This window comes from Rhinopithecus bieti, unplaced genomic scaffold (genome assembly GCF_001698545.2).
Source record: "Rhinopithecus bieti isolate Rb0 unplaced genomic scaffold, ASM169854v2 scaffold_23816, whole genome shotgun sequence".
Classification (NCBI taxonomy): Eukaryota; Metazoa; Chordata; class Mammalia; order Primates; family Cercopithecidae; genus Rhinopithecus; species Rhinopithecus bieti.
In genome coordinates this window covers 2,039,555-2,063,203 of record NW_016811019.1, presented here as the reverse complement: position 1 = coordinate 2,063,203, position 23,649 = coordinate 2,039,555, and the positions used below count along the sequence as shown (strand labels likewise).

The 23,649-nt window shown below is 46.6% G+C and overlaps 1 protein-coding gene and 1 pseudogene across 1 annotated transcript in view; one reads left to right on the top strand and one right to left on the bottom strand.

The window, feature by feature from the left end:
* Positions 1 to 23,649, bottom strand: part of EFR3B (EFR3 homolog B) — a 114,686-nt gene that overhangs the window by 56,131 nt on the left and 34,906 nt on the right. Inside the window, exons 2-3 of the mRNA XM_017893387.1 lie at positions 6,504 to 6,580; positions 4,779 to 4,906 (exon numbers count right to left, since the gene is read on the bottom strand). Of these exons, the coding sequence (XP_017748876.1) occupies positions 4,779 to 4,906; positions 6,504 to 6,580 (205 nt within the window). The remainder of the gene's footprint in view (positions 1 to 4,778; positions 4,907 to 6,503; positions 6,581 to 23,649) is intronic.
* LOC108543053 (succinyl-CoA ligase [ADP-forming] subunit beta, mitochondrial-like) lies at positions 16,114 to 17,901 on the top strand (annotated as a pseudogene).

The window sequence follows — 23,649 nt, the reverse complement described above, 5'->3', positions numbered from 1 at the left end:
AGGCACTGGGGATCCTGACGGTGTCTTATATGGCATTCTGTATCCATCAACGCTCAGGGGTCACTGTCGACTGAGCCAGTCTTGCCCAGCACTGCTGTTCCCTCCCCTGCTCTCCCTTAGTTTCTAGGGGACGTGATCACATTGGAGTTGAACTGGAAGGGAAATGTAAAGAGAAGGGAAAATAGAAGGACTGCTCGGTTTTCGCTGTTCTGCACATCACTGCCCATCATACTGCAAGCCCATGAACAATGCCTTGAAATTCACATCTCATCCTCTCTCTGCTCACATTTGGCTGCCCACCACCATCCCTATGCTAAACACCTATGAGCCAGAGTCCACACACAACTGAAATGGGGTGACAACGTGGGGAGGCAGTGGGGCAGATGAGGGTGGTTCTGCCCCTGGGTCCAGCATCCAAGGTTCATGTCCGTATGGTCAAACGCCAAATACAGACACCTGCATCATGGCAGGAAGACACAGCCTCTCACCCTGTCTGCATGAGAATATTTTACTCTTCCAAAGCTGCCATCAGTGATGAGGAAGATAATGATGATGTATGTGGCATTGGGTACAAAAAGACGGGGAGGGCAAAGAGAGACAGAATAAGAGATCAAATCTAACAGATTTTTCTTCTCCAAATGTTTATGAACAAAGCCCTTAGTGAGGCCTTCAGGGTTTAAATACTTAGAGGCCACAATGGCTATTTTTAACAGAATGGTACTAAATTTGAATTGCAGTTGTAAGGGCAGTAGAATGATTCTGAGTGGCTCTGCTGGCTCTAGGACATTTTTTACTGAGAGAACCATCACTGAAGAGAGAGCTGGTGAAATTAGTATTAAGTGTTTAATGTTAGAGCTAGCATATTAGTTTTAGGTTCAACCTAGGATAAAGTCATTTTTACTTGCTTGAGTATAATTTACAATATGTCCAGGCCCTTAATATAATCAGCATGCATGGTAGATTTGCTCTTATTCAGGATGTAACCTCATTTTATTATATACAATGATTACAGAAACATATTGATTTGGATCCTGCTTTTTACACCAAGGGTGGCTTGATTTAAGATTCGCTGGTGAGGCCTGTGCTTTCTAGACTTCTCCACCCCATCAGCACCATGCACATTTCACTGTAGTTCAAGACTGGCTCTGTCTTCTCCTGCCAGGAGGAAGGGGCCTTAGATGGCAGTGGGGCTGATGGGCAGCTGCAGGGGGAGGCCCATCAAAGAGATCAAAGTGAGGGAGAGCACCAGAAAGACCCACAGAGCCAGTTGGGTGGTCAGCCAGTCCATGTGGAGTGGGTCTACAGCAGGTGTGGCGGGGGTGGTGGGCTTGGCGGGGTTACAGGCAGGTTGTGGAAGACCCCAGAAGTCAAGCTGAGGATGCTGGATTTTTTTCTCAAAGAGCTAGGAAAGTACAGCTTGGGGTCTGTGTGTTGAAGATCATACATAGCAGTATTAACCCGGAAGGACAAGAGCAGGATGGGGAGCAGGGAGACTATGTCCAAGGCTACTGCCATCATCTGAACGAAAAGAGAAGAGCCTAGACCAGGAGAAAGGCTAGAGTCGATGAAAGTAGAGGATGGCTATAAAAGACTCCGTGGAGGCAGGGTGTGGTGGCTCGCATCTGTAATCCCAGCACTTTGGGAGGCTGAAGCAGGGGGATCACGAGGTCAGGAGTTCGAGACCAGCCTAACCAACATGGTGAAACACCATCTCTACTAAAAACACAAAAATTAGCCGGGCATGGTGGCACACACCTGTACTCCCAGCTATTCAGGAAGCTGAGGCAGGAGAATCGCTTGAACCCAGGAGGCAGAGGTTGCAGTGAGCCAAGATCACGCCAATGCACTCCAGCCTGGGCGACAGAGTGAGACTCCATCTCAAAAAGAAAAAAAAAGACTCAGTGGAGAATGGAACCAACAGGACTGAGAACCGCGGCCTGAATCCTGAATCCACCCAACCCTCAGCCCCTATGAGCAACGCCACCAGGAATATCTGAGCGTTCTCCTGACATTCAGTCTCTGAATTGTGGCATGATGTCTGGGCAGCAAACACAATGTGCTCTGCAATTCATGTTTTTTATTGTAGAAGTAACACATCCACATAAAGAATATTTAGGAAAAACATAGAAAAAATAGATACAAAACAAAACAAAACAAAACAAAACAAAACAAAAATCCCCAGCCACACTGTTCATAAAATGAATACTCCTAACATATTGGTACGTTCTTTGTTGTTGTTGTTGTTGAGATAGGGGCTTGCTCTGTCACCCAGGCTGGAGTGCAGTGGTGTGATCTCAGCTCACTGCGAACTCTGCCTCCTGGGTTCAAGCGATTATCCCATCTTAGCCTCCTGAGTAGCTGGGACTATAGGTACATGCCCCCACACCCAGCTAATTTTTGTATTTTTGATAGAGATGAGGTTTCACCATATTGACCAGGCTGGTCTTGAATTCCTGACCTCAAGTGATCCACCCGCCTCAGCCCCTCAAAGTGCTGGGACTACAGGCATGAGCCACTGCACCTGGCCAGTATGTTCATTTTTACTATATTTTCTAGCCATTTAGATTTGTTGTTGTTGTTGTTGATTTTTTAACTTTATTGCAGATACTGTCTACATAATTATGGATTCTGGTTTTCATTTACTTAAAGCATTTTCCAAATTATATGGAAAGCATCTTTATAAACACCAATTTCATTGACTAGATAACATTTTATCAAATGACATACACCATGATTCACTGACCTATTCTCCTCCGGCTGGACATTTCATTTCCACTTTTTCATTTTTATAAATAACAAGATAACAAACATCTCTGTGTGTGAAGGTAGACTGTATTTAACATTGATTCCTTGGGGCCTGGCACAGTAGCTCATGCCTGTAATCCCAACACTTTGGGAGGCCGAGGCGGGAGGATTGCTTGAGCCTGGGAGTTCCAGACCAGCCTGGGCAACATGGTAAAACCCGATTTATACAAAAAATACAAAAATGAGCGGGGCATGGTGCATTCGCCTGTGGTCCCAGCTATGTGGGAGGCTGAGGTGGGAGGATGGCTTGAGCCCAGGAGGCTGAGGTTGCAGTGAGCCAAGATCATGCCACTGCACTCCAGTCTGGGTGACAGAGCAAAACCTTGTCTCAAAAAAAAAAAAAAAAAGGATTCTTTGGGATCAACAAATAGAAATGGAATTACTGAGTCAAAGGGCATAAGTGTTTTTAAAGCTCTTGACACATTATTTCAAAATTACTTTCTAGAGAGTTTCAACCAATTTGTACTCTTTCTAGAAAAGAATGAAAATGCCTCCCATTTTGCCATCTATTGGTTAATACTGGAAATTATATTTCCTTTGTGATGAATTTAATAAGTTAGTATCTTAATATTTCATTATGTACCTTTGATCACAAGTCTTTTGGGTGTCATCCCACGTGTGTGGCAAGTTCTCTCTCCTCTCCTGTAAGTCGCTTGTCTGTGGCCCTTGCCTCAAATCTCTTAGTATCTCAGTTTCTCCACTCCACCCACTATTTGGTATGAGCTACTAATATATAAGTTTGAATCCTTTGTCTTAATTTTCAAATATACTTTTTTGTTGTTTGTCTCTTAAACTTTGAGTGTTTCTTTTTTCTTTTCTTTCTTTTTTACTTTTTGAGACAGAGTCTCTATCTGTCGCCCAGGCTACAGTGCAGTGGCGCACACACAGCTCACGGCAGCCTTGACCTCCTGGCTCAAGCCATCCTCCTACCTCAGCTTTCCGAGTAGCTGGGACTACAGGTGCATACCACCACGCCCAGCTCATTTTTGTTTATTTTTTGTAGAGATGGGCAGTATGTTGCCCAGGCTGGTTTTGAATTCTTGGGCTCAGTGATCCTCCCCCTTCGGCCTCCCAAAGTGCTGGGATTATAGGCATGAGCCACCGTGCCTGGTCTGAGTGCTTCTTCATTGACATCAAAATATTTAAATTTTTCAACAGTTAAGTCTATTGATCAGTCACTTGCTTTAAGAGTTCTTCACTCTTTAAACATAGAAAGCCCTTCTTTTCAGAAGGTTGATAAATATTTCACCTAAGTGTATTTTTAATGGACAAATTGCCCTTAACTCTGTCTTCTTATTAGAATGTAGATGACTCCTCCTTAGTTTTCAAGACAGTAAGTGGGATAAGGCAGGATAGGTTGGATGAGGATGGCGGTGCAATCATAGCCTTAATTTTTATTAAGGCCCCAGACTGTATGAGGGCTTCTGTATGGAAACACAAGAGAGAATGGATGCTGGAAGAGGTGCTGTAGGAAGCCAACACCTTCTTCTTCCCAAACCTCGGCAGCAGCATCACCTGCCTTTGGAAGATCACAGGGGATATACTCCTTAGCCCCAGTCCCCAGTTTTCTTGGTCTGTTTGATAATCTATTTCTTTTTTTTTTTTTCTTTTTTTGAGACAAAGTCTTACTCTGAGAGTCACCCAGGTTGGAATGCAGTGGCACAATCATGGTTCCCTGCAGCCTCGACCTTCTGGGCTCAAGTGATCCTTCTGCCTCAGCCTCCCAAGTAGCTGGCACTACAGGTGTGCACCACCACACCTGGCTAATTTTTAAATTTTTTGTAGAGATGGAATCTTGCTATGTTGCCCAGGCTAGTCTTGAACTTAGTGATCCTCCCACCTTGACCTCCTGAAGTGCTGGGATTACAGGTGTGAGCCACTCTGCCTGGCCATCATTTTCTTAAAAGGACCCTATGTTTAGCCTAACAATATAGTTCCTGACATTCTCCCTCCCTCCCTTCCAAACTACTTACCCATATCGATGACGACCCACATCACGGATGAGCCTCTCAGAGAGGTAGGCGCCAATACGATCAAGCTTTTCTGGAGCTGAGAGAGCATAGAAGGTCAGCTTCTCCATGTTGGTCTTCACCAGTCCATCCTGCAGGAGAAAACAACTTGTGCTCACTGTGGCCACACTACGGCTAGATGAGTTCAAGTCTAGAGAAAAATAATCATTTGACTGAATCAGTATTTACAGAGTGCCCTTTATGGATGTGCCAGGCCACATGTGGGTTTCAGTGACAGGCAGATGATTAAAACATAGTTTTAGTTATAAGCTCACACCTACAATCCCAGCACTTTGGGAGGCTGAGGTGGGCAGATCACGAGTTTGAGACCAGCCTGGCCAACATGGTGAAACCCTGTCTTTACTAAAAATATGAAAATTAGCCAGGCATGGTGGTGAGTGCCTGTAATCTCAGCTACTCAGGAGGCTGAGGCAGGAGAATTGCTTGAACCCGGGGAGTGGAGGTTACAGAGAGCCGAGATCACGCCATTGCATTCTAGCCTGGGCGACAGAGCGAGACTTCATCTCAGAGGGGGAAAAAAAAAGAATAGCAAGTGATACAAATGTATAATGTTTATATGTGTGTGGATGTGTATGGATATATACACATGAATGCATACATGTATGTGCGTATTGGTGTGTATATATATACACACCATATGTGTGTGTGTCTAAGAATAGATGATACAGCATCATTAAAAGCCATCCAAGCTGGGCGCGGTGGCTCACACCTGTAATCCCAGCACTTCGGGAGCCTAAGGCAGGCGGATCACAAGGTCACGAGATCGAGACCATCCTGGCCAACATGGTGAAATCCCATCTCTAATTAAAGTACAAAAAATTAGCTGGGCATGGTGGCACGTGCCTGTAATCCCAGCTGCTTAGGAGGCTGAGGCAGGAGAATCTCTTAAACCAGGGAGTCAGAGATTGCAGTGAGCCAAGATCGTGGTACTGCACTCCAGCCTGGCGACAGAGCGAGACTCCTTCCCCTCAAAAAACAAACAAACAAACAAACAAACAAACACCCCAAATGTTGGAGAGCCGGCACCGAGGCACACACAGGACGAAGGCAGCTCTGCAGCTCTTAGGGAGCTCTACAGAGGATGCTCCCATCAAGACAGGCCATTGGTTCCCAGAGAGCAAGTCAAGTACATCAGATCCCAATGTTTCCCAGACCACAACCCACAAAGCAGCCTGACGGGTGGAGAGGTGGCTTGGAGGCCAGGCCAGTTGTGTGTACGCCCCTAGACACCTGGCAGACACAGAGGGTGGCAGCCAGGGGGAAAGACCTGGGCTCCTGAGCCCAACCCAAGACAGGGGAGTCCTCACACTGAGCAGCAGGGAGCTACGATCACTCAGAGTTAGCAGCTCCAGGGGCAATCACGCAGAGACACGCAGGAGAAAGATGTCTCGGTTGGACAGTGATGGCCACAAGCATACCGAGATGCACTTTCAGCTGCCTTCTGCGGATCCAAATGCCCTCATCCTTCATGTCCCTAGCAGCCTCTCACCCCTGCCCAGGTGGTGTGGCCCAGGTTCCAGTTTCTCTGGGAAGGCTCAGTGTCTGGGGACCCTGACAGGGCCTGCCTTCCCCCCGCCCTCCGGCAGGAGGCCTGGCTTCCAAGCTGCCCCCGTCAGAGGCCCTGCCTGGACCGTGAGAGCCACGACGCCTGCCAGAGACGTGACCCACCTCGGGATCCTCAGGGAAGATGTTGTCAACCAGCCTTTTGTACCTGGGGCGTAGGGCACTGCAGCAGCCACACACACCTGGAATGAGAATGGGAAAAACTGTGAGCAAAGCCTCCTGGTCAGGTCCAGAAAAGCTGGGAGCCAGGGCTGGGGCGGCCTGTGAAGAAACAAACCAAGGCTGGAAACCGGCCCCTTCCTTGGAGGGCTTGGGACCTTGTCCTCTCAGAGTTGGCATCTCTCATTGTCCCCCGTCCCCACATTCTAAGACATCTGCCATGTGCCATTCTGGCATCTTCATGTCTTTTGCTTGGGGGTTGGGCACAGTGTCATATGCAAGGCCAGGCCACAGGGAGCATTTTTAAGGGGTGAGGCTTCGTGGGTGGGAACTTACATAAAGGTCAGGTGCTGTGCCCACCTACTGTGCTGTTACACACACACACACACACACACACACACACACGTTTCCAGGACAGGAATATGAAAGTGCCTTCAGGCCGGGCGCGGTGGCTCAAGCCTGTAATCCCAGCACTTTGGGAGGCCGAGACGGGCGGATCACGAGGTCAGGAGATCGAGACCATCCTGGCTAACATGGTGAAACCCCGTCTCTACTAAAATACAAAAAACTAGCCGGGCGACGTGGCGGGCGCCTGTAGTCCCAGCTACTTGGGAGGCTGAGGCAGGAGAATGGCGTGAACCCGGGAGGCGGAGCTTGCAGTGAGCTGAGAGCCGGCCACTGCACTCCAGCCTGGGCGGCGGAGCGAGACTCCGTCTCAAAAAAAAAAAAAAAAAAAAAAAAAAAAAAAAAAAAAAAAAAAAAAAAAAAAGAAAGTGCCTTCTGCAGCTCAGGAGTCTAACAGAGCACCCTGGGAAGATGGATTCAGGTTTGGGGGGCAGGTGTTCTTCCCGATCTGCCCCCTCGTTTGCTCCTAACTTTCGTTATTCCCTGCTCTTCAGTCTCCCTCTATTGTCCTACCTCCTGGAGCCATTTCCATTATAGAAAGTTATGTGCAACTATGATAAATGGACATCATCATCAATGATTCACATTTGGCGATGCATCTTTAACGCAGTGTGATGGTGGAATTTGAAAACTGCGGCCTTTTAGAGTTGGGCAGGGCCTTGAGGGCCATCCAGTGTGTGGTTCTCAAATGCCAGACCCCAGTGAGGTTTGCACCAATCTGTAGCAAAATGAAAAATCTGACAACCCTGTGGTATATTTGTGTAAAGCTAAATTTACTCCATTGAGAAGACTGAAGTGACCTCCTCCTTCATGTTTTGGTGCTGTGAAGTGATGGTGTTAGGAAACCAGTGATAAAAACAAACCCGCAAAATTAGAAGTTGGCAACTCTAGGTCTCACCATAAAAAGTTTCAATTAGTAAAGGAATAATAGCCATTGCACTTCTTCAGTCAACCTCCAAATCCACCCAGCTCCACCCCTCACTGAGGGGATGGGTGTGGAGGAGGAGAGAAGAGGACATCAGGGAGGGGCCCAGGGGGCCTGGGAAAGTCCACCTCCTCCCTCCCCTGCAGTAAGCGCCCCTTCATTCTGCCAATTACAGATGAATTCTATCTGTACAAGCACACCACTTGAAATGCAAATATGCCCTGGGAAGATTAAGCCTACAGATCATTCAGAAAAGAATGTGTTCCTTCATTGGGAATTACTTTAATCACAAAAGAGGTTTACACAGGGCAGAGAAAAGAGTTCTTTGGGAGTTTTGATTGGCAGGGGGTGGGTGGGTGCCACCCAGGAGGAAAGAGCAGCAGTTTCGGCTCTGGGGTGATTTGGGTTTGGGGATGGGCACGTCCTTGGAGTAGCCATGGGGCACCAAGAGGATGGCAAGAGCCCAGGGGCAGATAACTTATTTGTGATCCCCTCCACCACCCTCAGCCTCCACCCACCCCAGCATGGAAGGGACCAGGCAGACCAGTGGGCGGGCTGCATGCCCAGGCTCTCCAGGCTTAGCCTCCTTGCCCGACCTCATTCCTGGCATCTCCTCACCCCTCCCTGCCCCTGCCTGAGAAAAGGTGTTAGGGTTCTGGGTGGTTGGCATCCAGGGTTATTTCTTGTGATGGGACAGCTCCCCAGGGCCCAGTCCCCCTTCTTGGGCCTGGAAGCCCAGGGTTTAAACCTGCGGCTGCCCAGTCTTCTGCCTGGCGCAGTTGCCAGGATGCGTCTTTCCAAGGTGCCCAGGTAGCACATGCTCCACGCTCTCCCAGCAGCCTCCCTTGTCACAGTCCCTAAACCAGGAACACTGGCCCTTTGCATTTTCAGGGGGTGAGGAAACAGGAACATGGGGAATTTAGGACTAAAAAAATTGTAGTGTCAGTTCCTCCCTTGAAACTTTCTGAAGGGCCTGTGAGCCAAGGCCTGCGCTGGACAGAGGCCAAGCTCACAGCTGCTAGAACCCAGGCTTGTCAAGGAGAAAGCTCAATACCATCCTGGGTACTCACGATAGAAACTTCCACATAGCGCCCCAAGGGGGCTGTGAGGTTGTCAGTGCAGCTAGTCCAGCTGGAGAGGATTCCCTGAGGCATCAGGCCGGGACAGTCCTGGTCTGGGGACACCGACTCTGTTCTTCTCAAATGAAAACCAGATAGGCTGCTGCCTCCTGCTCTCTTGTATTCCAGAAGGGGAGCTCCTCAGGCCACCCCTTGCTACATCCTTCCTCTCTGGTCCACAGGCCCTCCAGGGAAGGCACCCTCTCCAGCACAGAGGCCTCCAGGAGCTGCCACCACGCAGGGTCCATGGTGGGAACCAGTCCCAGGCAGGGCCCCAGGGCCTTTCTGGACCAGCAGAGAGGAGGTAAGAAGGCCTAAAGAACAAGAGGGGAAGGTGAGGTTTTCCCGGCTTACTCCCCAACACCTCCCTCTTGTCTTTCCTTTCTTCCTAACCTCATCACACCCTTTGAGGGGCTAGGGAGGCAGTGTGGCCAACAGCATGGGCTCTCAGGTCAAATCCTGGCACTGCCACTTCCTAAACTGTGACTTGGAGTAAGTAACAACATTCTCTGTGCAGGGTGTCCTATCTCTATAACAGGGCTAGGGCTATCCCACAGGGCTGGTAGGAGTCCAGAGCCAGTCCAGGGCTACAAAGCACCTACAGCAGGGCCAGGACTGTCAGGCCCCAGGAAGGTTCTGGAAGCTGCCCACCCCTTTCTGCTTTCCCCCAGGCCCAGTGCTATTGAGCCCTTCCATCCATGCCAGCTGGTCCATGCAGGCTTGGTACATCTTAGCAGGGCTATCCCATTGACCACTTGCTTGGCCACAGTGACCAAGGCCCGTCCAAAGGCATAAGAAGTGAGAATCACAGTACACACCTTCAGAATACTGTGGGTCTGAAACACATGCCACTTCCCCAAGCCAGCTGTATGCACTTGCAAGTAATGATACCTTGACCTCAACCTGCATTCCTGTCAGGTCACCTTCCCAAAGCCAGAACCTCAGCACCAACTCTACAAACCCCAATGCAAAGGTGACACAAACATGAGGTCACACAACAGAATGGAGTCACAAACAAGAGGCATGCTGGAGAGAATCCATGGGACTTGCCATTGGAAGGCCACTAGTGGAGTGGCTGCTGTATGGTAGGGGAAGAGGAGGTGAAACTTAAGGGACTGACGAGTGCACGAGGAAGCTACAGCAATCAAGGCAGAGTGCTTCTAGTGAAAGAACTGACAGGTGGATCAGTTGGACATCCACGTGCCAAAAAATGAATGTAGACACAGCCCTTACACCCTGCACAGAAGCTTACTCAAAATGGATCATTCACCTGAATGTCAAACACAAAGCTATCAAACTTCTTGAAGATAACATAGGAAAAAGCCTAGATGACCTTTGCTTTCTCCGATGACTTCTTAGATAAAAAACCAAGGGCACAATCCATGACAGAAAGAACTGATAAAATGGAATTCATGAAGATTAAAAATTCCTGCTCTTTGGCTGGGTGTGGTGGCTCAAGCCTGTAATTCCAGCACTTTGGGAGGCAGATGTAGGTGGATCACTTGAGGTCAGGAGTTCAAGACCAGCCTGGCCAACACGGTGAAACCTCGTCTCTACTAAAAATACAAAAACTAGCTGGCCGTGGTGGCGGGCGCCTGTAGTCCCAGCTACTCGGGAGGCTGAGGCAGGAGAATCACTTGAACCCAGGAGACGGAGGTTGCAGTGAGCTGAGATCACGCCACTGCACTCCAGCCTGGGCAACAGAGTGAGACTCCATCTCAAAAAAAAAAAAAAAAAATCCTGTTCTTCAAAAGGTGCTATCAAGAGAATAAAAAGTCATAGACTGGGAGAAAGTATTTGTAGAAGACAGCTAATAAAGAATGTGTGTGTGTGTGTGTGTGTGTGTGTGTGTGTGTGTGTGTGTTCTTCAAAACATAAGGAACTCTGGACATAGTTTGGCTGTGTCTCTACCCAAATCTCATCTTGTAGTTCCCATAATCCCCACGTGTCATGGGAGGGACCTGGGGCGAGGTAATTTAATCATGGGGACAGTTACCCTCATGCTATTCTTGTGATAGTGAATGAGTTCTCGTGAGATCTGGTGGTTTTATGAGGGGCTTTTCCCCGCTTCACTCTGTACTTCTCCTCGCTGCTGCCATGTGACTAAGGACATGTTTGCTTCCCCTTCTGCCATAATTGTAAGTTTCCTGAGGCCTCCCCAGCCATGCTGAACTGTGAGTCAATTAAAGCTCTTTCCTTTATAAATTACCCAGTCTCAGGTATGTCTTCCTTAACAGCATGAGAATGGACTAATACAAACACTTAAAACTAAACAATAAGAAAACAACCCAATTAAAAATGGGGCCAGGCAGGGTGGCTCATGCCTGTAATCTCAGCACTTTGGGAGGCTGAGGCAGGCGGATCATTTGAGGTCAAGAGTTCGAGACCAGCCTGGAAAACCCTGTCTCTAATAAAGATACAAAAATTAGCCGGGTGTGGTGGTGTATGCTTGTAATCCCAGCTACTCGGGCAGCTGAGGTAGCAGAATCACTTGAACCCAGGAGGCGGAGGTTGCAGTGAGCCAAGATCACGTCACTGCACTCCAGCCTGGGAGACAGAGCAAGACTCTGTCTCAATCAATCAATCAATCAATCAATGGCCTGAAACCTTAATAGACATCGCACCAAAGGCGATATGCAGATGGCAAATAAGCCTATGAAAAGATGCTCCATATCATATATCATCCAGGAAATGTAAATTAAAACAATGAGATAACACTCCACACCTATTAGAACGGCCCAGATCCAGAACACTGACAACAGTGCATGCTGGCAGGGGTGTGGAGCAGCAGGAACCCTCATTCATTGCCGGTGGGAATGCAAACTGGTACAGCCACTTTGGAAGACAGTTTGGCAGCTTCCTACAAAATTAAATACACTCTTTCCATACGATCCAGCAATCACACCCCTTGGTATTTACCCAAAGGAAATGAAAACTATGTCTACACAAAAACCTGCACATGGTTATTTACCGCAGCTTTATTTAGAATTGCCAAAACTTGGAAGCAACCAAGATGTCCTGCAGTGGGTGAATAAACTGTGGTACATCCAGACTATGGAATATTATCCAGCACTAAAAAGAAATGAGCTATCAAGCCATGAAAAGACATGGAGGAAACTTAAATGTATATTACTAAGGGAAAGAAGCCAATCTGAAAAAGCTACATACTGTATGCTCTAAAAAATAGAGTCTTCAAAAAAAAAGAAAAAGTACATGGGGTAGGAGAGCAGATGCTCTGGAGAGCAGAGCCACAGTCCCCAAACTGTGTTCCATGAAACACTAGCTGTGTGATGCTAACAAGCATTTCCCAGAAAAAGGCTCCAAGGACAAATAAATATACGAAGCCAGGCATACTAAATCCCCCTATACCAGATTCATAGCACAAATAAATATATTCTGAAAAGTCAACAGCCACCAGCACCCTCCTTTTGGCCAAGTGTGGTGACTCATGCCTGTAATCCCAGCACTTTGGGAGGCTGAGGCAGGCGAATCACTTGAGGTCACAAGTTCTAGACCAGCCTGGCCAACATGGTGAAATCCTGTTTCTACTAAAAATACAATAATTAGTCAGATGTGGTGGCACAGGCCTGTAGTCCCAGCTACTCGGAAGGCTGAAGCAGGAGAATCGCTTGAGCCAGGGAGGTGGGGGATGGAGTGAGCTGAGATTGTGCTACTGCACTCCAGCCTGGGCGACAGGAGATTCCGTCTCAATAAATCAATCAATCAATAAATAAATGAAATCATTGTGATGAATATTTTAATTATGCTTTTTTCAAGACATTTATTACCTACTTTAAAAACAGGTGGGAAATAGTAAGGAATATAATACTATAAATGTATCACATTGGGAACAGCCCTAATTTTAGAGTTTAAAGCGTACTGGTGTTTAAGTCCTGCTTCTGTCATTCCACCTTTGAGTTCCAGGCCCAATTCCATCATTCGACCTTAAGTTTCCTTATCAATACAATAACAGATTTTCCCTAAGTTACAGTTTTATGATGGAAATCCCAGATCATTTGCCATAGAATCTAAAAAAAAGATAAATTATCTTGAGCTCTGATAGTTGGGGAAGGCTTCCCAGAAGAGAGATACAAGAAGAGAGGGGGTAGAGTTCATGGCAGTGAGAAAGACAGTGGGTGCCTTATTCCCTGTGAGTCAGGCACAGCTCTAACATACTTCACAAGCACCAACTTTTGTAATCCTTACAACAACCTGTGAAAGGAAAATAAATCTTGGGGCCCCCAAATCACTAAGCTGAAGGGAAAAGTCAAGCTGGGAACTGCTTAGGGCCAACCTGCCTCCCATTCTATTCTAAGTCACCCCTCTGCTCACTGAGATAAATGTATATCTGTCGCCCAGGCTGGAGTGCAGTGGCACAGTCTCTGCTCACTGCAAGTTCTGCCTCCTGGACTCATGCTATTCTCCTGCCTCAGCCTCCAGAGTAGCTGGGACTACAGGCACCCGCCATCACGCTCAGCTAATTTTTTGTATTTTTAGTAGAGACGGGGTTTCACCGTGTTGGCCAGGATGGTGTCGATCTCCTGATCTCATGATCCACCCGGCTCGGCCTCCCAAAGTGCTGGGATTACAGGCGTGAGCCACCACGCCCAGCCTCAGCATAGGTACTATTTTTATCACCATTTTATAGATGAGAAAACTGAGGCATTAAGCGGTTAAGTTACCTGCCTAGAGCCACACAGCTAATAAATGACAGACTAGAATCTGAACCCCAAAAATCTACCTTCAGAGTCCATGTTCTGAAATATAAAACCAGGGAAGCGATGCGTTACCATTGTCACAGAGCTAGGGAAACTGAGGGCTACGTGGAAAGAGAACCACTAGGCCAGTGCATCTCAGGCTGTAGAGTGCACGAGTCTCTTGGGGATCTGGTTAAAATGCAAGCTCCGATTAGACTCTGGGGTGAGGCCTGAGACTCTGCATTTCTTTGAGGTTCCCAGGGGATGCTGATGCCCCTGGTCCTAGGACCACTCTTTGAGTCTGCAAACCACCAGAGCATGGTGGTTAAGAATCTGGGCTTGGAGGTCAGACAGGCTTAGGATGAAATCCTAGCTCTTCTCATTTCTTACTGTCTGGTCCTGTGCAATAGTCCACACTTCCTGGATAGGTAATCGAAGCTGACGGCAGGAGATTCCCAGTTCTCCTCTCCAAGAGGAGAGCTGGGGGAGCTTTGGTCAGGAGCGCCCAGCCTCTGGGTCCCAAAGCAGCTTAGTGGGTGCTGGGAACCCACAAGCACCCCTAGAAAGCTTCCAACCCAACCATGGTGAATTCTAAGTAGCCACAAAACCCAGCTAGGAAAGAAACAAATAATAGACATTAAAAAGAAACTAGAAACAGTTCATTGTAACTAGACACTAAATAATATGTTTTTATATATTTCTTCAATCTCACTCTGATGGCATTTATTCTTAATGTATTCATACATAGAAATTGTGGAGTTTAACTCACAACTATATGCCTATAAAAGAATCATTTAATTCTGAGCCATTTTATTGCTAAGGCAGAAGCACTTTCCAACGGGTCGTCTTTCACTCTCTGGAGATCGTGTCTGGCAGATCCAACCACAGTAGCCGAAGGTAAATTTATGAAGGATCCTCTTCTGTCACTAGGAGCTGTCTTACCTGATATTTTCATACCTATTTTAAGGAAGAGAGGGAAACGTGATATGGCCAGTTCCCTGGTATGTAGCTGCACTGCCACTGAAAAGGCAAATCGGTAGGAATAAACCAAATGTTCAATGACATGATTTTGGCAGCTTCCTCCTTTAAAACCATAAGAATGGTGAGACCTCCCTCAGTGGCTCATTTTGCCCCAAACCCCCGTCCGGAATGTTCTTTCCCATGTCCTCTGGCCTCCCACTCTCATGTCCCTAAGGTCTCTGCCCAAATGTCACCGAGCTGAAAAGAGCTTCCCTGACCAGCATTCCACTTTAATTTTCTGTCCTGATTTATTCCTTTTCATAGTGCTTTTTACCAATGGACACAGTTCATCGTGTCTACACTCCATCTCCCCACTAGAAGGTAAGCTCCTCAAGTATAGGACCTTTGTCCATTTGTCCCCACTGTGTCCCAGGGCTGGAATAGGGTCCAACCCACTGGTGGTGGTGGCAGGGGGTGCTCATACAGGTTTGTCGAATGAAGGGATGACGGTGTGATTGAGCAGAAAAGCAATGATGAATTTCAAGGTCAGTAATTTCAAAGTCAGTAAGTCAAAGTCTATGAGGCACTTAGCAAAGGATCTCCGGGTGCTTGCAAGACAGTGCTCCCAGGGGAACTTTGGGGAAAAGTTCCTATTATAGAACAGTTGGCTCCTGTTCCTGAACTTGGTGCCCAGCCCATCTTCTACGGCTGCCAACACCTATAGCTCCTGAGGCCCAGCTCACTGGGACCAGTCTCTCTCCAGGCAGACATGCCGGGCATCAGGAAGCCTGGGTCAGAGTTCCTCCTGTCGGCCCAAGGCCTCCAGCCTGCTTTGTCCTCACCCCCCCAACCCCCTTAGCTGGCTCCTGGCTTGGCCTGTGGCCGCAATCCTGGCTGCTCATCAGAATGACCCCTGTGCTGTGAAGAGGACCCAGAGGTGTTTAAAATGCTCCAACACAATTCCGGCACACAGCCAGGGTAAGGTGCCACCAGCTCCTTGTCTGTCCAACATGTGAGAGCAGATCCTACAGCTGCTGGCAGCCTTGCCACAGAGGACGCAGGACCCTCACCTGGGCCACCAGCAGCATCTGGGTCCCCGTGATCCCTAGGCGTTGCAGCCCTGTTTCTTCTTTGGCCTGCTTGCTGGATCCTGTTTGCCTGACTGAGCTGTCCCCTTGATCACAGCCACCCCCTACTCAGGGCAATTGGTGGTTTGAAACAAAGTCTCAAACGCTACATCATACTTTTCAAAATCTAGGTCCCTTCCCCCAAACTCCCTACTAGTAACCCAGCATCACCTGCCAGGCCCACTGAGATACATTATTTCCTTTGATTTATTTCCTCTCCTTCATTGTCACTCCAGTCTCTCTCATGCTGATTTTAAAATCTAAAAAAATTCCAGGGGCCTGTATGGCTGTGGGAGGCACCAAGGGGATGGGTCTGACTCAGAAATGGCAGCCTCCGTGTTCTACAGCCGGCTGTTGGCTACAGCCACCCTTCGGAGCCACCTGCCCTGGATGGCCCTGTGGGCCACTGCTCAAGCTCTAGGAGGTTCTGGATTGTTGAATAACCATGGACTCCAAGTACAGCAGCAACAGCACAGGAATCTCTCACTACATGAATACATGAGTGTGGAATTATTGCAAGAAGCTGGCATCTCTGTTCCCAAAGGATATGTATGGCAAAGTCACCAGATGAAGCTTATGCAATTGCCAAAAAAGTAGGTACAGAAGAAAGAAAGAACATGTGCAGGATAAACTGTAACTATGAGTATTGCTGGCAAGTTCTCTGGGACTCACAAGTAGTAAGAAGCAGGTTCAAAAGATGTTGAGATGAAGGTGCAGGTTTTAGCGGATGGTAGAGGAAAAGGAACATTTGAAAGTGGCCTCAAAGGAGGAGTGAAGACAGTTTTCTCTCCAGAAGAAGCAAAAGATGTTTCCTCACAAATGATTGGGAAAAAGTTGTTTACCAAGCAAATGGGAGAAAAGGGTGGAATATGCAATCAAGGATTGGAGTGAAAATACCCCAGGGGAGAAGACTACTTTGCAATAGTGACGGAAAGGTCATTTCAAGGTCCTGTATTAACAGGAAGTTCACATGGTGATGTCAACATTGCAGATGTTGCTGCTGAGACTCCTGATGCAATTAAAGAACCTGTTGATATTGTAGAAGGCATCAAAAAGGAACAAGCTCTCCGGCTTGAACAGAAGATGGGATTTCCACCCATATTTCCACCAGAATATTATGTATTCTGCAGCAGAAAACACGGTCAAGCTTTACAGCCTTTTTCTGAAATATGATGCAACCATAATAAGAAATAAATCTAATGGTGGAAGATTCAGATGGAGCTGTGCTGTGATGGATGCAAAGATCAATTTTGACTCTAATTCAGCCTATCACCAAAAGAAAATCTTTGATTTATAGTACTGAACCCAGGAAGATGAAAGTGACAAAGATGCTGCTAAGGCAGATCTCAACTACACTGACCTCAGTGGAAATCTAGACTGTCTAGCAAATGGTGCTGGTTTGGCCATGGCCACAATGGATATAATACAACTTCAGGGGCCGGGCATGGTGGCTCATGCCTGTAATCCCAGCACTTTGGGAGGCCAAAGCGGGCACATCATCTGAGGTCAGGAGGTCGAGAACAGCCTGGCCAACATGGTGAAACCCGTCTCTACTAAAAATACAAAAATTAGCCAGGTGTGATGGCGGGCACCTGTAATCCCAGCTACTCAGGAGGCTGAGGCAGCAGAATCGCTTGAACCCGGGAGGCGGAGGTTGCAGTGAGCTGAGATGGTCCCACTGCACTCCAGCCTGGGCAACAAGAGCAAAACTCTGTCTCAAAAAAAAAAAAAAGGTTTGGGGAGGGACTGCAGCCAACTTCCTTGATGTTGGTGGTGGTGCTACAGTCCATCAAGTAACAGAAGCATTTAAGCATATCACTTCAGATAAAAAGGTACTGGCTATTCTGGTCAACACTTTTGGAGGAATCATGCACTGTGGTGTTTTTGCACAGGGTATAGTCATGGCAGTAAAAGATGTGGAAATTAAAATACCTGTTGTGGGGGTTATAAGGTACATGAGTTGACGATGCTAAGGCACTGAGAGTGGACAGTGGGCTTAAAATTCTTGCTTGTGACGACTTGGAGGAAGCTGCTAGAATGGTCAGAAGGCTCTCTGAAACTGTGACCTTAGCCAAGCAAGCCCATGTGGATGTGAAATTTCAGCCAATATGATCTAAAAACCCAGAGGATGGCTGAAGGTGTTAAATGTGCTATAATCATTAAGAATACCATGTTCTGTGTTACTGTTCTTTTTAGTATGTGGAGATTGTAATTGCCATGTAGGTATACAAACTTTTAAAAGCATTTGGTTTGCATTTAATTCTACTATTTAGAGAACAGACTGTTTGTATAAAGAACCTAGAATGCAGGTATCTAATTTCTTTTGTTGCAGCCAGTCTTATTTGCTTCTTCTACAAAATGTAACTTGCAATATGTCTGTTATTATTGTTGGATACAAAGTTCTTCATTGATAAGGGTCCTACAAATAAAATAAATTTTAAAAAATTCTAGGATTTGGCCGGGCACGGTGGCTCAAGCCTGTAAATTCCCGAGCCCACTTTGGGAGGCCGAGACGGGTGGATTACGAGGTTTCAGGAGATTCGGAAGCCATCCTGGGCGTACACGGTGAAACCCGTCTCTACTGTAAAAAATTACCAAAAATAGCCGGGCGACGAGGCGGTGCCCTGAGTCCCAGCTACTTCGGGAGGCTGGAGGTAGGAGAATGGCGAAACCGGGAGGCGCGAGCTTACAGTGAGCCGGATGATCGCGGGCCATGCATCAGCCTGGGGCGACAGGCTGACTCTGTCTCAAAAAAAAAAAAAGAAAAAAAATTTCTAGGATTTACCACCAGCTCTGCACTAAGCACTAGGACAAGCACTTTACAAATATTTTATATAAGACGTAACAACCCCATAAAGTAGATACTATTATTCTCATTTTACACATAAAGAGGCAGGATCAGAGAGGTTAAGTGCCTTGCCCAAGGTCACACAGCATGTTCTTCTCTGCCATGAAACTTCCCTAATTCTTCCATCACTTTCAAAAAAACATATCTCTAACAATTTCCCAAGTTCATCTTGTGCTCTCCTTTGCCACAGCCACCTTGCTGGAAGCCTCCTTAACACCTGCCACTCAGTCCCGGGCACCTGGCCAGTCTCATCGCTTCAATTCATTCTTTATGTAGCTCCAAGGCAAATATTTAATTTAGTTTGCTTCATGGTCAAGCAGGTAGCATGGCCTGTGCTGCATTAAATGTCAACCCTTCAACTTAGGATTTAACAAGGGATGCCCCAATAGAGGTGGGGACGGTTGCTTTGTCTTCAAGTCCTTCCTCCACTGTAGGGGGTCCTCTCACCCATGCTCTGCCTCCTTGAATACTCTGTGTCCAGCAGCCAGAATCCACAGTGAGAAGGTCTGGGAGGTTGGAAGAGAAGCAGATTGGGGGAGCCACACAGCCCCGTAGCTGTGAATGACAGGATGTTTGGGTGACGGGGACTGGTCACAAGCTGGAGATGTTGAAAAAGCAGGAGAGTCAGCGCCATGGACCTGACACCTGGCGGATCCTGACACCTGCTGAGCTCCCTGGAAGCCTTCCATGAAGAACACCCTCCGACCACAGGCACAGCGTGCTCTCTGCCAGCTCGACTTCTGTGCATCCTTCGCACTGTATCACCTTATATAATCTTCTCCCACTGCTTGTTCAGGCGAAGTTATTTCAGTGACTCATCTTTTCTTCTCCCAAGATAAACTGTAAATTCCTAGGTCTCGTTTTCTTTTGACCTCAATACAGTATCCTGAGCCCAGCAGGACTAGAGGAAAGCTGGCGTGATGTGTGACTTCACCTGCCTTTGATCAGCGTGAGACTCGGGGAAGTCACCTCCCCTCCTGGCCTTTCCTTTCCTTCTTATAAACATCAACTCTCTCATCCCCATTCACCAAGAAAAATGCCTTTTTGCTCAATATAGTTTGTATTTATTTTCTCAGCTTTATAATCTTCTTGTAAAGACAAGGGCTGGACTTGATCGTTCCTACCAAAACAAATGGAATTCTTTTTAAACAATTTACAATAAAATCTGACCCAGGGCTAATGGCATGGACACCCCCTTCAAATGAATTGGAGGAAATGGAACAAAGCTCAGAGAGAGAGGTGCGTCACATTGAAGTGCCTTCCCCGGGGCACTTGTGTTCACTGACATTAATGGACTCCAGCAGTTCACAGGGCACTTGCTGGGTGGCGTGGGGAAGAGAAGGAAGTTTAAAATAGACAGGTTCTGCCATCGAGGAACTTACTCTCTAGCTGGGGACACAAAACCTGCACACATTTAAGGGTCAAGGATATGTCACAATGAGACTAAGGAGTCCATAAAACTGAAGAAATCTCTGAGTTTAATGAATCTAGGAAGGCTTCCTGGAAGAGGTGACATGTGAGATATGAGGGGTGGAGACAGCTGGTAAGTACTGGTGAATCCATGAAACAAAAAATCAATAACCCTCCAATGGGGACAATTTTAAGAAAAACAAAATGGTTCCCTCTTTTCTTTTCCCTTTTTCCTTGCTTCTGAATTTCAAAGGAATAGATGCTCACAGGTATAAATTTATAAAACGGAGGAAAAAAGAAAATGAACATCACTTAGAATCACATAATTAAAAGATAACTATTAGAATTTCAGTGTATTTGTTCTAGTTTTGTGTCCATGTTTATGTATATTTTTAAATATATATGCATAAAATAGGGATCCTACAGGATAGTGTTAAAACCTAATTTCTTCTTATATTGTGAGCACTTACTTTCTTACTGAAGATTTTTTGGCCAGGCATGGTGGCTCATGCCTGTAATTCCAACACTTTGGGAGGCCAAGGTAGGCGGATCAGGAGGTCAGGAGTTCAAGACTAGCCTGGCCAACATGGCAAAACCCTGTCTCTACTAAAAATACACAAAAAAATTAGCCGGGCATGGTGGCGGGCGCCTATAATCCCAGCTACTCAGGAGGCTGAGGCAGGAGAATCGCTTGAACCCAGGAGGCAGAGGTTGCAATGAGCCGAGATCATCCCATTGCCCCCCAGCCTAGGAAACAAGAGCAAGACCCCATCCCAAAAAAAAAAAAAAAAAGAAAGAAAGAAAATACTTCAAACCTTAATTTTAATGGCTACTTATTATTTCATCTTTTGACTGGATCCTGATTTATTTAATCATTCTCTGTTGTTTCCAGTTTTTCATTATTCTGAGTGACGCAGCAATTTGCCTTTGGTAATTAAAGCCAGGAATCATACAGGCAGAGCCTAGTTTTGTTTTATTGGTGATAAGGAAATCAAACAGCACCATGTGGCTGCAGGACTGGTGTGCAGCAGAGGGGCACATCTGCAGGGCCCGGGACCTATATCTCGTCTGGGAAAGATTCAGGATTGAAGAGATCAAGAGGAAATGCTGATGAAAATGAATCTGGGGAAGAAGGCAGGATTTGAGTTTCCAAACAGATCTTACTGGGAGTAGAATTAAAAAGCAGCTGAATTCTCCCTGGGGAGAGAGTGTGGGTGAGACCTGCCTGAAGTAACAGACAAATCAGTAGCTGTCAGTGGCCTGACCTTCTGGAGCTCTGGAGCTTTCGAGATGCTCACCCATTTCCGGCCAATCTTGGTTAATCTGATTGCCACCTTAATTGAGGATGGGGATTTAAAAGGAGAGAAATGTGTCTGATTGATTTAATGTCAGGGCTTCAATTCTTCACGAACTACAGGCTTCTTTGGGCTTCGATATGCTCTTCAAGCAAAGAATAGATGAAAATAAACAGAATGTTTTTCCATTCTCTGTCTCTCGGGACCACTAACAGCAGGAAAATTTTATGCCAACCATTTTGGGGAAATAGAAAGCCTGGTTTCAAATCCAGTTCCAGCTTTGGCAAGCTGTACAATCTTGTGTGCCTTGGTCTACTTATCTGCAAAATGGGAGGAAGGGAATCTACTTAATAGGGTTCTGGTGAAGACTAGATAAGTGAACACAGTGAAGTTCTTACACCTATTCCGGGCACACAGTAAGAACTCAGTAATTGTTAGCTTTCATCATCATCATCATCATCATCATCAGTATTACTATGATAATTATTATTAAAATCTTTTTCCCAACTTAGCAGAAAAAAGGCAGGGTAGAAAAAAACAGAATGTTGGAGTAACGATAGCCCTTAATGTCCTTTATCTTTATTTTATTCTTGGATGTGAAGTACCAATCACGATTAAGACATCTAAATCCAAGGCCAGGCATGGTGGCTCACACCTGTAATCTCAATACTTTGGGAGGTCAAGGTGGGAGGATCACTTGAGCCCAAGGAGTTTGAGACCAGTCAGGGCAACAAAGTGAGACCTCATCTCTAAAAATAAAAATAAAATCAGCCAGGCATGGTGGCACATGCCTGTAGTCCCAGCTACTTGGGAGGCTGAGGTGGGAGGATTGCTTGAGACTAGGAGGTCAAGGCTGCAGTGAGCCGTGAATAGCACTGCACTGCATACCACTACACTCTAGCCTGAGTGACAGAACGAGGCCCCGCCCAAGGACAAAGCTCCATGAGGAAACACAAGTGGAAGGGCGCCATGATGACCATGAGCAACAGCTAACGTGTTTCGAGCTTGCCTGTTCCAGGCATTATGCATTCTTTCATTTCAATCTTTATCAAAAGCCTCTGAGGTTGACACAGTTATCCTTGTTTTACAGATGGCACTAAGCCTAGGTTCTTATCTAATATGTTAACTTGTAAAATTAAAGAACTGAGGTCTCTGCCTGCAAATACCGTGTAGGTAAAAAATAGAATTGAAAATACATTCACCAGGAACATGGAACATATAATCAGGATCATACGAATTAACTGTTACACACACACAGAGCAGGGTTGCTGAGGAAACTAGAGATGGGATAGAAGGTGTCAGAGGAGACTAATTTTGAACATTACTTAAAAGAGAAGGATTCCATTGTTTGGTGAGAAAGAGGGTTTTCCACGTCAGAAAGGGTGAAAAGAAAACAGACATTTCCTGACTGCCTATTATTTTAACTGCCTAACTTGAGCACCTTGTTAAAAAAAAATAAAATCCCATGAGGTTAGTATTGTCAGTCTTCAGAAGAGAAAACCAGGGCTCAGAAAGGTTGTCTGATTTGCCCACGATCACACAGGAAGTGAGGAACAGAGTCAGGAACACAGCCAGGGAGGCCCTCTGACTTCGGAGCTGTGGGAGATTTGAACTAAGAGTAAATATTCCAGGTGGGGATATGAAGAAAATGTGCTCAAGTAGGAAAGGACAATTTCCAGGACAAATTATTCTCGAAAAGTCACGTGTAACTGATGAAATCTGGGCTCTGTGGATGGTACCACCATCAAGTTCCTGGTGTGGATACTGAACTATAGTTATGCAGATGTTCACACTGCGGGAGGCTGGGTGAAGGGTACACAGGACCTCTCTGTGCATTTTTTTGCAACTGCCCATGAATCCATATTTCAAAATAAAATTTTTTTAAAAAGTTGGCAGATAGGCCAGGCATGATGGCTCATGCCTCTAAAACAGCACTTTAGGAGGTAGAGACAGGAGGATCACTTGAGGTCAGGAGTTCGAGACCAGCCTGGCCAACATGGTAAAACCCCATCTCTACTAAAAATACAAAAAGTAGCCTAATGTGGCACATGCACCTGTAGTCCCAGCTACTCAGGAGGCTGAGGCAGGAGAATCACTTGAACCTGGGAGATGGAGGTTGCAGTGAGCCAAGATCGCGCCATGGTACTCCAGCCTGGGCGACACAGACAGACTCTGTCTCAAAAAAAAAAGTTGGCAGATAGTGAAGGCAAAGATGCTTCTTTTTCTTTTCTTTTCTTTTCCTTTCTTTCTCTCTTTCTCTCTCTCTCTCTCTCTCTCTCCCCCCCTCCCTCCCTCCCTTCCTTTCTT